At 40.9% G+C, this 15137-nt stretch overlaps 1 protein-coding gene across 1 annotated transcript in view; it reads right to left on the reverse strand.

Annotated features, from left to right (window-relative positions):
• ERC2 (ELKS/RAB6-interacting/CAST family member 2) overlaps positions 1-15137 on the reverse strand; it is a gene marked incomplete at both ends in the record, with an annotated part of 833862 nt that overhangs the window by 289393 nt on the left and 529332 nt on the right. Inside the window, one exon of the mRNA XM_082663222.1 lies at positions 8652-8812. Coding sequence (XP_082519348.1) covers positions 8652-8812 — 161 coding nt within the window. The remainder of the gene's footprint in view (positions 1-8651; positions 8813-15137) is intronic.

Genomic DNA, 15137 nt, shown 5'->3' on the forward strand with positions numbered 1-15137 from the left:
GGGGCTCGGTCTGCCTCCTGCCCAACAGTCAAAATGAGAATCTAGCAAGACAACCACTATGTTGAGAAAATAAAGAAAATATTTTGACCCCTCTCACTTTATAGGGCACCAGGACAGGGGTAGGAAAGGGAGAGGAAAAAGGAGGAAGAGGAGAGAGAACATAAGGAAAAGGAAAGGAAAGGAAAGGAGAAAGAGAGAAAAAAGAAGAAAGAGGAGATTGGGTGGAAGAGAAGGCAGGGGTGGATAAGATCGGCGAAAGGAGGAAGAGGCAGCTAGCAAGAGTCAAATTTTCATCAGCATTCATTCATTCCTTTATCTAACTTTTATTAAGTACTTTCCAGGGACCAAGAACATCCAAAGCCCTCCCCACCTCCATGCTGTGCCTTGTCCTGTAAGTCTTCAGTGACTTGGAGCCTTTTGTTATGATGCCCTCTGTCACTAAGGCTGCAGATCTTGATGTTTCCCCTCTACATCCTCAGGGTTGAGGCTTCCCCTGATTAACAGCTACAGTATATTTTACCTTCACAAAGAAGATACTACAGGGAGGCAGAGAAGCCCTACAAGTTGGGATTTTCCCTGAGTCCTGCCCTTTGCAGTTCCGGCAGACAGCCGGCATCTGGGCCACAGTCTATTTCCCATTGATGCCCCTGCTCTGGAATACATTCTCCCACGTACGGTCCTCATTTTTCTTCTATCCTTTTTTTCTCTAAATGACCATTGCAAGAAGTGGTTCCTAGGAAAAGACCTAACTACCTAGTGGGCTGTGATGAAAAAAAGAACAAATGGAAAGGAGGGACAAAGGTAGAAAGTAAAAGGGGCATCAATTTATAGGGCTGGCTGGAGGACTGGCCAATTTCATACCCTTAATTTATAAGTTATAATTTAGAGTCGGACAAACTGAGGACCAGAGAGATCCAAAGGAACCTGCTCTTGGATTGAAAGAAGGACCACAACTGCCCCCTTTGACTTGCCGTACTTTAGGAGGTTGGAAGGCCTGTACGTTTCTCTTTCCCGTTTTTAATGGTCGATCTTCCCCAGCCCCCATGGAGCTGCTGCTGTGAAGATGGAGATAACATGAGGTATGGTGCTTGGAATAATTTAGACTCTACAATTCATAAGCATTTAGATTATTTAACTGCTGATTATGATTATTTAAGCTGAAAGATTATACACTCTAGCTCAGAAAATGTTTGTATTTCCATTAAAAACCACCAGGCCAAGGGACCCATTTGACTGACAGTTTTCACTATTAAACATATATGCAGTGCATGTTTTTGGCCAGAAGACAGTGTCTCCCCTTGCTTTGTTTTAAGATAAGGAAGCTGAGTTCAAAGGCCTCCTCCAACTAGCTCTCTTCCTGCCCCTTCCCCCCCATCATCACCCCAGCCTGCTGTCCTGCTTCCCCAATGTGAGTTGGAAGAAGCACCTGTTTGCCAACTGCCTTCTATTTAACCAAAACTGGTCCCACCATTACAAGACTTAAAATTCTTACAACAACATCCTGAGTTTTTCACTAGGAGACAGTGTGATGCAATCTGTCAGTGGTTAAAATCATAGAATGTAGTGTCAAAAAGACTTTGAGTTCCAGGCGTCTGAGCCTCAGTTTCTGCATCTACACAGTGGAGGTAATAATACTCCCCATCTCACAGGAGGTGACATACTCAGCCCCTGCCTGACATGTAATAAGCACCTAAGAGTTGTTCACCGGTAATATTAATCCCACTGGCCAAAGTCTGCATGCAGTAAATAGTACCTATGCCTGGGCTAGTTTAATTCTCTGAAGACACTTTAATCAAAGATAGTACAATCCTTAGGGCAGGGAGAGTCAAGGGTTCTTGATTCTACCTGACATGAAATTTAACCACTGATTCTTTCTCTGTAATAGTTTGTGAGACACATCTTTGCTTGGCTCATATATTTCACATCTGAAGAGTTTTATGAAAAATAAATGCAATGTACAAAAGTACAGGAAAATTCGGCTGTGGTCCTATCAGAGAGGACAGTGTCTTAAACCAAGCAGTCATTTTTGGCTTTTGGCAAAAGTTCCTACATTCAAATAGAGTTCCTTAAGAGAAGAAACAAAGAAGATTCCAGCGTCTCCTAAATATTATTCACGTTTCAGATCACTTATTTAGCAGATTTACTGGTAGAATTCCACATTGAAAGGAATTGTGGAGATCATCGCTCTGTCCCCTTCCTGGGGATGGGAATTCTCTCTATAGCACCCAGAGCAGGTGATATCCCCCTCCACCCAGGATTTGCTGACATACCTCAGGAACAACCTCAAAAGGCTACAGAATTCTGACTGGTACAAAGTACTGAAGGAAGGCCTTCCTCCCCTTAAAGGACGATTGTGCTCTAGCACAATCATCTGAGGCAGCATAAATCAAGTCCATTTCTTTTCTCTCATGTCACCCCTTTAACAGCTGAAGGGAGAATCTGCCTCTTGGTCTTCTCTAGACTAACACTCCTCGCCCATCAGCTATCCCAACCATGATGAGATTTTTCAGCTATTTCCAAACCTGTTCACTCACCACATGACTCTCCCATAGTTTACCAACACTAGTACCCGGAAATGAACTCAGATATATACTGGACATGCATGCATACAAGTATATATCTGTTAGGAATACTATCTCTAAAAGTATAGTCGCAAAGTTATTTTTAAATGCTCAGTGAGATAACATACCAGTTGTCACTTTCTTTCCATACTCTGTTTATTTCAGCAAAGACTGCTAGTTGCCCCCAATACCCCACCACCCCTTTCCTTCCTTGGGTTCCCTAAGTGTTAGCTGGACATAGAGCCACCCAGCTACAGTCTGCATTTCCTGCCTTCTGGCACCTAAGTGTGACCATGTGACAAACAATTTCTGTTCACTTAGAACACTGGCTTAGATCGGTGCCTAAGGTGTAGAACAGTCCTTGCAAGCAATGAATGCTCAACAGCTATTTATCGAGTAAACTGTTAAATGACTCAGATGTTCGTGGATGGTATGTGCAACTTAAAGGGCAAGGAGATTCTCCCTTCTCCTTTCTCCTGTCTGCTTGCTGGAATGTGGATGGAACGGTTGGAGCTGAGGCAAAAACCTTGTATCATGAGATGGACACCTCTCATGTACAGAGAATAGCAAAGCTTCAAGGCAGAAGGAGTGTGGGTCCCTGGTGACTATGCAGCCACTTGTATGAGCTTCTGGAATGTGGGGTTTTCTGTTCCTCGCATTGAAGCTAATTAGACCATTCCACTATTCTAAAGTTATTTTCTTTGTAGTTAAGTTTTGCTTACCCACTTTATGTACAGCAAGCCTCTTCTCTTCCACTAAAGGCCCTAAGCCACCAACTTCAGCGTTACAAGAGAGAAACAGAAATTTTGAGTGGTAAGCAACTGTCCATCACGTGACTGCCTGCAGCTCAGACCACAACTGCTGTTTAATAAGCAGTTCTTCTCTCTGCCACCCGTCCTCAATCACTGCAGGTAACTTAGAAAGCTGAGACAAGCTTCACTAGTGTTTTCGCTGACTCAATTTACTTTTAGAATTTAGCAGGAGGTAAATAAGGACAGACAGACTGGGACATTCTAGGACACATTAACATAGTATTTAATATATAGTCTAAATTGTGCATGCCAAGGTTTTTCTAAACAAACCATTCATTGATTAGAGAAGGAATTGCACTGTAGCCGCCTCCCTATAAAAAACTGTTGAAAGCATGAGGTCAATTGGAATTTGAAGATGGGATCAGTGTATGCTAATTATAGTCAGTTTACCTAACATATTAATATGTCACACATTATACATATATGACTTCTACAGCTTATAAATCACTTTCTCATAAATGCATAATTTCATTCAATCTCCATAACATCTCTTGCAACTGAGTTTATCAATTTTAAGTAACAGTTGCCTTCAAAACTCCTCTCCCAGGCTCCATTTATCCTGTCCAAATTACCAGGCACTTAGGATTCCTTCCTAAAGAAATGTGATTTGTCTTTTCTCATGTTGGCATGAAGTAAAGAATAAATTGATTTTATCATTTTCTGCACCATGCTTCTCCTTTGAAGGGTACTTACCTAATGAGTGGCTCTCTCAAAAGAGATCCTAGATCAAAGAGGCCAACAGGATAATGCCTTGGAATAAGCCGGGGTCTTACCTCACTGTAAACTTCCTAAAATAGCCCAGTGTATACAAAGGCTTCTGAGGCTATCTAGAGAAGATGTCTAAAATGCAACAATACCCAGTAAATTAAGATGGATATCACAATGTCATCAGATGAGATAAAGTACAGAGGTCCCCTTAAAATCTTTACGTAAGTATGAGAAATCACCTCAAAAAGTCTAAAACATGCACTTCAAATTACGTAACTTTTAACCAGCTCTCAAAACCCTTATTCATTCAGTGTTTAATACTAAATGGAACATATCATCAGTTAGCCTGCCTGTCTGCCTGTTAAATTACTATGCTAGTTTAAATCGTCTGAGCAAATGCACACAGACAGATTTTAAGTACAGTATCTCATGGCCTTCAATTCCTTTTAGCTACAGATATCAAATTCACCTGCCACAAATTAAATAATTGAGCTTTGATTACTGGAATGTAAGCTCATTAACCGGCATTAATAAAACCAAACATATAGAATGATGTTCTTAATATTATTTTGATAAAACCCTTTAAGTAGAAGCAAGTGTAACAAAGATGAACCATTATGAAATGTTTTAGTAAGAGGTTTTAGATTTTTTTTAAGTAAAAGCATAATCTTATACACAAGGGAAGGAGAATATTATGTTCTCGTATGAAAATGTATGGTTGGGAACTGTTAGTTCCTTCCGGTGTGGGAATAATGACTGGCAGTTAGAATACAAAGCAATGAAGATCAAACTGGAAAAGGGCATACTGGGGGGAAGAATGCTACGCAAGACAGAGTCAAAGGCTCCCTTTGGGCTCAGTTCCTAAAAGGCTTCTCAGACTATAGGGAGTGACAGGGCATGTCCCTTTTTACCCCAAATAACCATGACGGTCCTTACCTATGGAAGCAGATTTCTAAGTGGGATTCCAAACTCCTTTGGTTCCACAAGAAGCTACTTTATTCATCTACCTATTCATTTATTTACTTATTTATTTGTTCATTCATTTCCTTCACTCATTTTACTAAAATGCAAGCTGGATAAGGGCAGACATTTTTGTTTTTCCACCTAGAACAGTACCTACCACATAGTCGGTGCTCAAGAAATATTTACAAATTTTTGAACTAATTCATCCTTTCATTCCTCAAATGCAGGATTTATAAAATATGGAAGTACAATCTAATTTTGTTAAAAAATAGAGAGCATTTGTAAAGGTATATACCAAAATGCTACCAGTATCCACCTCTGCATGGTAGGATCGAGGTGGTTTGTTTTTAAGTTTTGCTTCTCTGTTTCTTTCTTTTTTTTTTTTTTCTAAAATGCACACTTTTACCCAAACAAATATCTAAAAGGCTGGCTGTCCTGTGGATGGGGCTCAGGTGAAATCTATGTAGCTCTGAAACAAAAACCAAGACAAGTAGGACGATTCCATGGAAAGCCACTTCAGTTCCATCTAAGGACAAATGAGCTACCTGCATGAGCCGTGGAACATGAACCACCACCTTATGAGCCCGTGACTTCCAAAGGAAGTGGTCTTCACCAGGGCCTGGTGATTTCCTTATTAGTCATTATGTGGACAGGAGTCTGGCTTACGTAGGCTGGAAGGTTGGACCCAGCTGCTTTCCAATACTAAAACTCCGTGCCATTTAATTTTGCAACGAATTTAACAGACACCACCTCTTATTTCAAAATCCCCTTTTATGTTTCAAAGCACTTTTACATATGCTGGTTTACATAATTTCAGTTCAGTATTAAAAAAAAAAAAATCCTGTCCCTGTAACAATTCTATAGAGTAGGCAGGGCAAGTATTATTACCTCCATGTTACCAAAGAAAAAACTGAGGCAACCAGAGAGTGATCTCCTTTAACGTTATGGTTCAGTTATAAGACCACGTCTTCTTTCTCTTGACTCAAGGCCCCATCCCTCTTTCCTCTAACACCACAGAGCCTCTCCCTTGCTACCAGGGTTGGGAAACTGGGTAGACTTGCCTAAAGCTGCTTGCACAATGCCTGTCAGTTGAATGAAAACCAACAGCGCCTGGCACAGAGTGACAGCAGATACAGTGATACATCCAGCTGACTGCTCCCACTAACTTACACTGATTTGGTTAATGCCAAGTAACCAATATGTCAACTCAGCTTAAAAATCAAGATTGACCAAACCATTTGGTTGACTTGAACAGCTGAAGAGGCTGATAAAGCTAATTGGGGTTCTCAGTCAATGTAACTGCCCTGCACCTGTGTCCCCATACTCCTGGGAAGAAGCCCACTGGTAAGTGGGGCTTCTAGGCCAGTTAAATAGTGAATGAGGTCCATATTTGGCTTAATGAAGCAGGGCTTTGTTACTTTTACCAAAGGAATTAATAGGAATTTTGTATTTATTTTGCAGTGGCAGCAGATTAATAAGCACTTGGGCAATAATGTGGCAATTCACCAAAAGAGGTCTTAGTGAGGTGCTATCTGAAATCATGAAATTAAGTAGGAAAACATACGGAAAAAGTTTATATGTTTTAGAAAAATAAACCCAAATTTTAGATAAATGATACTCTTCACAAAGTATATTAAACAAATGACATATTTTCATTGGCTGATAGCGCCATTTACACACATATATCATTTTCTGTGTGCCAAGCCCTGCTCTGAGTGCCTCTCCTCACAACCACCCCACGAAAGTCATCATAGTTGGAAACTGGAGGGTCAGCGTTGTTAAGGTCATTTTCCCCCAAGTGACACAGCCACCAAGTGGAAGCAACAGGATTTCAGCCCAGCTCAGATGACTCCCAAACCAGCATGCTTCACCATTACTTGTTCTCTCAAAACATTGAAAGTATATGCTCTTTTTATAAACAGGAAATAATGAAAGTTTCCTTATAATGGCATAATAAATCACTCCAGGAGCTGTAGAGTTAACTTGGGAACAGCTGCAGAACAACGAGAGAAACGAGGCTGAACTTGACACATAACAACACACAAGGAGGCAGAAGCCGGATAAGTGAAAGAGAAAGAATAAAGGCTGATGGAATCAATGTACTGGTATTATTAATAAATTATTGATCACATCGATAATGTCACAAATGCTTGAAATACTTTTCTTCCTAAGTACATAAAATCCAATCTCCAGCATTCAATCTATTCACTGCTTCAACAAACAATTACTGAGCACTGTTCTAGGCAGCATAATTACTGAAGTGACTCAAACAGACAAAAGTTCTGGACTCGGTGGAGGTGACATAAGCTCCATGAGAAAATGAGGTAGTAGAAAGGGAGCCTGATTAGATTTTGGTTTTAATCCTGGCCAGATGTCCTTAAGCAAGTTACTTGAAATCTCGCTGAGTCTCAGTTCCCTCACCTCTAAACTGAGGATAATAATATCTGTTTTTATTATATCATCTTTTATTAGGAAAAATGAGAGTTTATAAGTGGAAATAAAACTACTTATTCTTTGGTCTTGGAGAAACTGAGGTAGTTGACGAGGAATAAAAGTTTTGTCCTCGTTATTAAATCCTTCAAAATATTTCATTCCATATTTTCCATGATCTAAGCTTCCTGGGTTTAATGTTAACCATGTGTAAGACTTGCAGGGTCAGGATAAGGTTACTCTTCCATACCTAGCCACCAATTTCAAAGTCTATGTTACAGGCTTAAGATGCCATAATTCTGTACGTTTCCCCTTACTGTGGAAGGAGGTTGGATTTAAATTATATTTTAGTGATTATTTCATTTTAAAACTTACAGAAGGAGATGCTGCTTCTTGCCTATTTTTTCAGAAACAGATCCACAGCAATTGATTACCTCTAAAATCTTTGAGTAATTACCTTTACTATGATTTTCCATGGTTATATTGTTTCATTGTAAGAACGAAATAAAAGCTAGGTGAAGACAGGTGTGTCACAGGCCTACAGGAATGACCACTGCCCGACAACCAGCTGTACCTTATTGATTAAATCAAAGACATTTATTCCAGTCTCCCCTCAGCCCTTACCTACCCAAGGAGACAGGGGGGCAGGGGGATTTCCAAGCCTGTTTTTATCGGCCCAGCAAATCAGAGTCCTGCTTTCTAAACAAAGAGGTGCCAACCTTGAGACTCTATGAACACCAACACAAGCCAGGCATTGTACACAAGTGAGAAGAATATAATTAGCAAAGTTATAGTCACAATTAGGAAATACCTCCTCAGAAAAGTTTCCACTTAACTCTGAGCAGGACTTAAATTACCATTGTGCTTAACAAGGCCTCTGTCCCTTGGCCAACTCAGACCTTTTCGGCAGATCTATTAGTGCCGTCCACAAAACACAGAGGCACGAAACCTCATGTTCGATTTTTTTTTTTTTTAATAACAGATGTGAGACATGTGCAAACTGGGACGTGGAAGCTATAATTCAAAAAAATAAGAAGCGTAGTCATGGAAATAACTAGTCAAGTGTTAGCTAAATTATTATTTCTCCAAGCTTTCTTCCTCTTCTCTAGCCTTCCCTTTCTCATCCCTACAGAGAAGTCAGACAAGAGAGAGTAGGAAAGCAACAATGGGTACTCACTTCATCTCCAGGATCTCCTCCAGCTGTTTTCTCCTCTCTATCCGGAGGTTGGCCAAGTGTGCTTCTTTTTCAGCCAGAGACTGCTGCGTGGAGGCAAGGCGAGCCTTGGTGGCGTCCAGTTCCTGTCTGGTCTTCTCCAGTGCATTCATCAGTTCCTCTATCTGTAAAGCACATGGAACGCAGTGTGTTATTTCTCCTCCATTCAAGCGCAAGGCACTTCGTGCTAGACTATGTTCTGACAATAGACACAAAGGAATCAAAGCCATCCTTGAACGGGGCATTGTATCTTGGCATCCACTCTTTCTTTGTCACTAGTTAAAAATAAATATTTCAAACACAAAAGTGTCCAAATTTCTCAAGGTCCTCATTCAATTGGATTATCCACTAACTTTTATAGAAACTATTTAATATATTTATTAGAAGTGGAGGGAGAGTGGCTTGACCCAACTTCAACCTGTTTGGCAAAAATCTCAGATACTGCCTCACTTCAGTTGGCTGAAGGCAACACTCAAAACGCATTTTGCCCGGCACAATATACTTCTGTGTGTAGGCCCCAGAGTATTCTGACAGGAAGTATTTCAAATTCATTCATGTTTTAACCTATCAAAGCCTTGTTTGGCAAAAGCGATTTGGTGTCCAAAGGGCCTCAGGGGCCTCCCTCTCACCTCACCTCCCTGTTTCACATTCAGGAAGCAAGGTTTGGCCAAAGGTAAACAGAATTCCAGCCACAAAAGGTTCAAGTTTGGTTTGCCCCTGAAGTTTGAGAGGGTTCTAAACTTGAAATAAATGACATGTAACTTTTATAGGGTGCTAATACACCATAGAAATAAGCCAGACTATCAAATATCCAGGGTTTTCAGCCAGGTCCCAAAAAATTGGACCAGGGAGCCCCCAAGGCAAGGTCTTATCCTCCCCAAACCACTGGAGGCTTTTAAAAGCCAACACACAACAATGAGGGCTGATGTTTATGGTTTTGTTCCAGAGACTTCCGTGGAGCAAGCTGGTGAAATGCCATCTCTTGCACAGATGCATGCTGCATCCACCCTGCTGATTTAAAACCATGGTTTCAGGAAGTTTCTAGGTTCCAGGGTTGATGTTTGGGTCACCCCTTCCAGCTGAACTTGGCAGAATGGGATCATCTATCACCAAAGTCAACAGAACGCCCTTCAAAACTTGTCAATGATATGTTAAGTTCCAATTCATAAAGACTTTCTACACAATTTCTGCAGTTTTACATGGAATGTATTCAGAATAAGCATTATAGTTCACATCCAAGGTAAATTACAGGATTTTAAGATTCAGGAAACCCTCCATTTTGCCCTGATAGAAGGAGGAAACTTGATGGCCATGTAATGTAAATAAAAGCCCAAACCAAAACCAGTTTAAAAAGCAAGGAACATAAACGATAACCTATGAAAGTCACAGAATTACACATGTTTAATTGTAGGATAAATAGCATTATTCTTTAACTTCAGAAATATACAAAATTTAAAAATTAAAAAGCAATTAAACTTTTTAGTTTCTCATATAAGTTCATAGAATATCATAAATATAACTAGAAGCAATACTTGACGAGGCTGAAGCAGAGGTGGTTTTTCTTCTTCTTTTATTTTGTCTTCTTTTTTCCCCTACTGTTGATATACTCAATAGCAGTGTTTAAAAAATATATATTAGTATTATGGTCATTCCAAGTGTGCCAACTCAGACAAAGTCTGCCTGACCCTCCATATGGGATGGCCTTTGTCCTCACGACCCCCTTTCCTTTCACAAATTGTTCTTTATCCCAAATGTACTATTTATCTCAGAGAAGAGGGAGAGTGTTGAGGATTCTCACCTGCTGAATCTCTTTCTCATTAATTGAACTGACCTGCTTGCAATCTACAGACACAGTATGCTACTCAGTTGGGTTTCCAAGTTCTTAGTTCACCTGCCACCTGACTCCTTAGGGCAGGCACTAACTAGTTTTATATTAACCCAACTTTAACAATTACACCTTAGAGTAATGACTTGCAGGCTTCCCTGGTCATTTCAGCAATAATCACATGGAGAAAACCTGGACACCTGAGAGATGTAATGCAGACTTTCTTTGACTGATGGAGATGCTTTTGGCTTCCAATGTCAATAATTCTTAGTTTGAGGTGAGACTGCTATTTTCAACACCTTGGAAGCAGAATCTCAAAATAGCTTCCCAGGCCAAGGCCTTTCACTCCTAATTCACCTGACCACTGAGGACTGCACACTGGACCACCTGGGGCACTGGCCTCAGATACACTGTTCTAGTCTTCGCACAGCCACTGTTTCTACCTGTAACTTTGTGCAAATAAGCACTTGATTCTTGGCGTCTCATAACACCTGCCTCCATCTCCCCCCTCCCCACCAGTCCCCTCTCATCAAGAGGAAGTGCTTCTTATTCTTGCTACCCCATGGAAACTCTACCTTTGCAGGCCACTGGTACCTTCCTTCTTGCCATATGTCTTTTCTTAATGTGTAGTCTGCACAGCTAAACAGTTCCCCAACTTCTTCCCCTCATTTGAAGGAACATTTTAGCTGGCTATGTATATGAAACCTATGCCTTAAAAACTACCAGATTTGAATCATGTCTCCATCACTCACTGTATGACTGACACAAGTTCCTTCATCTCTTTCAGCTTCAGTTTCTTTATCTGGAAACAGGAAATTATGTTGCTTATTCTATTAGATGTTTATGGATAGTAAGTGAGATGATGTAACCTATACATCATTTATTCTAACTGATATCAATAAAATAACACTTTTTCTTATAATAAGGTACACTTGTACAGAATCTAAAAGATACAGATATGAAATTTTTAAATGTTTCTTTTTATTTAGGTTAAATGACATTCTTTTTAGCTAAGATCACCCAAAATCCCACCACATGGAGATAAACACTCTAAACAGTTTGTTTTAATTTCCCCATCTCTCTCTTTCTCTATTTGTGTGTATGTATAATTGAGATGCTATATATAATTTTCTAAATAGTTTTAAATAAATGTATCATTAGAAAGTTCTCCTTCTCATTAAATAGTCTCTCTGAAACATGGTTTAATGGGTGAGTGGGGCTGTATCCATTCCCCATTTTCCTAAAAGCCAACCCTTCCCTTGGGCTCTCCGAAGCTCTCCTAAATTAGTAATCTATCACCCCTGTTTCTTTTGCCAATTCTTCACCTTCCTGCGGTCCATAACTAGACCTTTCCCCTTATGACTGTGTCCCAGAGACATTTTCCTCATCCATGTGGCTCCTCAGAAGGAGGATTGAGATTTGTCTCCACAGCTCTCAACTCTGATACTTTTCCACCCTTTGTCTCCTTTTATTCACTTAACATCGTTCACATATACTGAACCAACCATTGATTACTTCTGTTTGGATGTCATAATATCACTTTAAACTCACAATGATCCATGCACACATAACTAAAACCAAATCCCTACCAGCCCTCCCAGCCCTCCCAACCTGCCACTCCCGAACACATTGGTAGCCCTGACCTTTTCTCAGTCACTCATGTTTAAGATCTCAGAACCACATTTGTCTCTTCCCTCTTTTATTTCCTATTCATCCTCAAGTCTTGTAGCTCTGTTTTAGGAATACTTCTTGGACCCATCATCCCTTTCTACCATGAGTTTTGATGCTTCAAGCTTGGATCCCTTCCCTTCCCACATTTCTGATAGGATTGAAAATAAGTGGGTGTGTTTGTGTGTATTCCTAGCCTTTGTCTCTACCCCTACCCTAAATAAGGACATGGCTTTGCCTCATCAGCTTCTCCCCTACCACAGTTATCTCTCAGCCAGTTCTGTGCCTGGATTTTAGGAAATGGGTAGCAGAGTGAACCTGTAAAACTGAGTGCAAAAGTATAATACTTTTAAGGGCAGGCTACAGTGATTTATATAATAAAAAGGAAGGAGATACAAGTGAGAAGAGAAAGAGGAATAACGAGCCTGGAGATTGGGGACACAGAGGTTTTGTTTTGTTTTAAGGGCAGAATAAGATAATTGAGAAGGAAGAGAAAAAGGGAAGGGGAAAAAAGTTGCTAGGAGTTATTCCTGGGGTCCCTTCAATGTTTTCCAAAGATACAGATTGAAGGTTAGACTTCCCTTTTGATTTTTTTCAGCTGTTTTGACTGTGTGTCTCAATGTGACTTTGAACTGGGCCCTGTGGATTTGGGATTCAAAGATGTCTAACAGGATTTACTGTTACAACTCATCTCCCTACTGTCAGGAAAATATGCCTAAACCATCAATATTTTGTCAAAAATATCAACTGGTCTGATTCCAGTATCTCAAGGGGCTCCTGAGATACCCAAAGTAGTTGTCTTCAGACTGTGTACCCTAGTGCACCAGGGGTTCCAAAAAGGCATCTGGGGGCTGATAGACAGATCAGTGGAGGGGGAGGAGGAGTGTGAATGAGCAGAGACCTCCGTCCACTATCTCACACTCAAAGGGAGTTGTTCTACTTTGTTTTATAGATAGCATTCCACTTAAGATTTAATTTGAATTTTTAAAATTTTAAGTATTTTGAAATACTGAGAATGGTTAAAATCATGGATTACGAAAGCAGACTGTACTAATAATACCTGCTTTACCACTTTTTAATTATAGAGCCTTGAGAAAGTGTCTGAGTTTCCTCATCTATAACAATGGTATGTCTCATAAGCATTACTGCAAGTATTAAATGAAGCAATCAAAGTAAAGCTCTTAGTGCAGGGACTGGCAAATATGAAAACACTTAGTACATTCTTAACGTAAGAGATAAGCACAGCATAGTGGTTACAAACAGAACTTAGGAGCTAGCTACCACTAGCTATCTGTGTCCTTCTGAGTCAGTTATAAAAGTTTTCTGAGCCCAGGTTTCTTCCTTGTGATGTGGGAACGTAGCTCAAAGGGGTTTTGTGAAGATTCAATGGGTTAACGTGTGTGATGCCCTAAGAACAATGCCAAGTACTTGGTGCCACAGAAGTGTCAGATCAGTGCCAGGAAGTATTCAACCCATTTTATGTTTGCTTATTACTGAATTCAAGATTTTGTGCTTGGTGTCACCTACCGTCAACCACACACACACGTACACACACCCCTGGACTGCCCTATACCAACCCCTCCAATTACTGAAATCGCCTCTCCTTTAAGGCTCTGCCACAGGGCCCTGGCCTCCTTCACAGGTACAGTGATTAAATCTGGAGCTCTGAAAACAGGCAGACCTGGATCAAGTTTTGGCTCCACCAACAGGATCTCTGTGACCTTAGGACAATATTAACCCAATGCTTCCTAAACTCTGTTTCACCTTTGAATCCTTTAGAAAGATTTTTAAAATCCTGATGCCATGGTAACACTCCTACCAACTAAATTAAAGTGTTTGAGGGTAGGAGTCAGGCATCAGTATTTAATTAAAGATGCAGATGATCCCAAAGTGATGCCAAAGTGCAAACTTATCTGGGAACCCTGGACATTTGCTGACCTTTCTCTTAGCCTGAAGGTCCTCCTCTATAAAATAGGGAGAAGACAGAAGTTACCACACAGGATTGGCATGAGTATAAAGGGAGATAACACCCATAAAGCATCCAACCCTCTCTGCTAGAAACCCTGGAAGTGTCCAGTGTGTGACAGTTACCACTGTCCCTAGTATGGGTTCCCGGCCACATGATTTTCACCCAACCCAAGTGCCTTCAGTTCTTACCGTCTGCACCGGACTTTCTTCCACCTAATTAAACACCACTTCACATTTCTGCACAACTATTTCATGTGTGTGCTTAGTTGCTACAACTGGATTGTAATCCCCAGAGGGCAAGGACCACATCTCCGCTCTCTTTGTGGAAGGCCCTTCAGCCCCGACACAGAACCAGTGTCCACACTCAATAAATACCTGAGGAATGAGAGGAAGGGGAATGCAAAGATGTGATTCTGAAACACCTTCCTTTGAGCCACTTAGTGCAATGATGGATGAACTGTAAGTCTGAACTTGATACTTTCCTACCCCATCCATCAGTGGTCCCCTTGCCATCCTCACCAAATGCCCTTCAAGTTCTTGCTCTCTGTTTGCCTCAAGCACCTTCTCTTTGCTATGGGGACAAGAGGGCTCAGTTACTCAGCCCCTGAATGGATGGAACCCCTATGCTCAGTGCCACCCCATCAGCCACCAAGAGCACCCAGGAACCCGTGAGTTTCTAGGCGGCACAATAAAAATGTCCCAGGCCTTGAGCTGGGGTCGAAGCAAGCAGCTTTTAATCCTGCTCTGCATTCTACTCGCTCTTTGCCCGGGACCTGGGAGACATGCAGTCCTTTCATCATTCCACCACTTCGTCTCGCTGGGCGTCTCCTATGTGCCGGGCATTCTGCTAGACGCAAGCAACAGGCTCATCCTCAGAAGCTGTCTGGTTTGGCAGGCAAGTTTGAATCAAACAACATTTTAATTACAATAGTGATTTAAAAAAAAAACAAAACCCGTTAAAGGAAAGGACTGAGTGATGAGCAAGAGTT

This window comes from Grampus griseus, assembly GCF_964374135.1.
Source record: "Grampus griseus genome assembly, chromosome: 10".
Taxonomy (NCBI): Eukaryota; Metazoa; Chordata; class Mammalia; order Artiodactyla; family Delphinidae; genus Grampus; species Grampus griseus.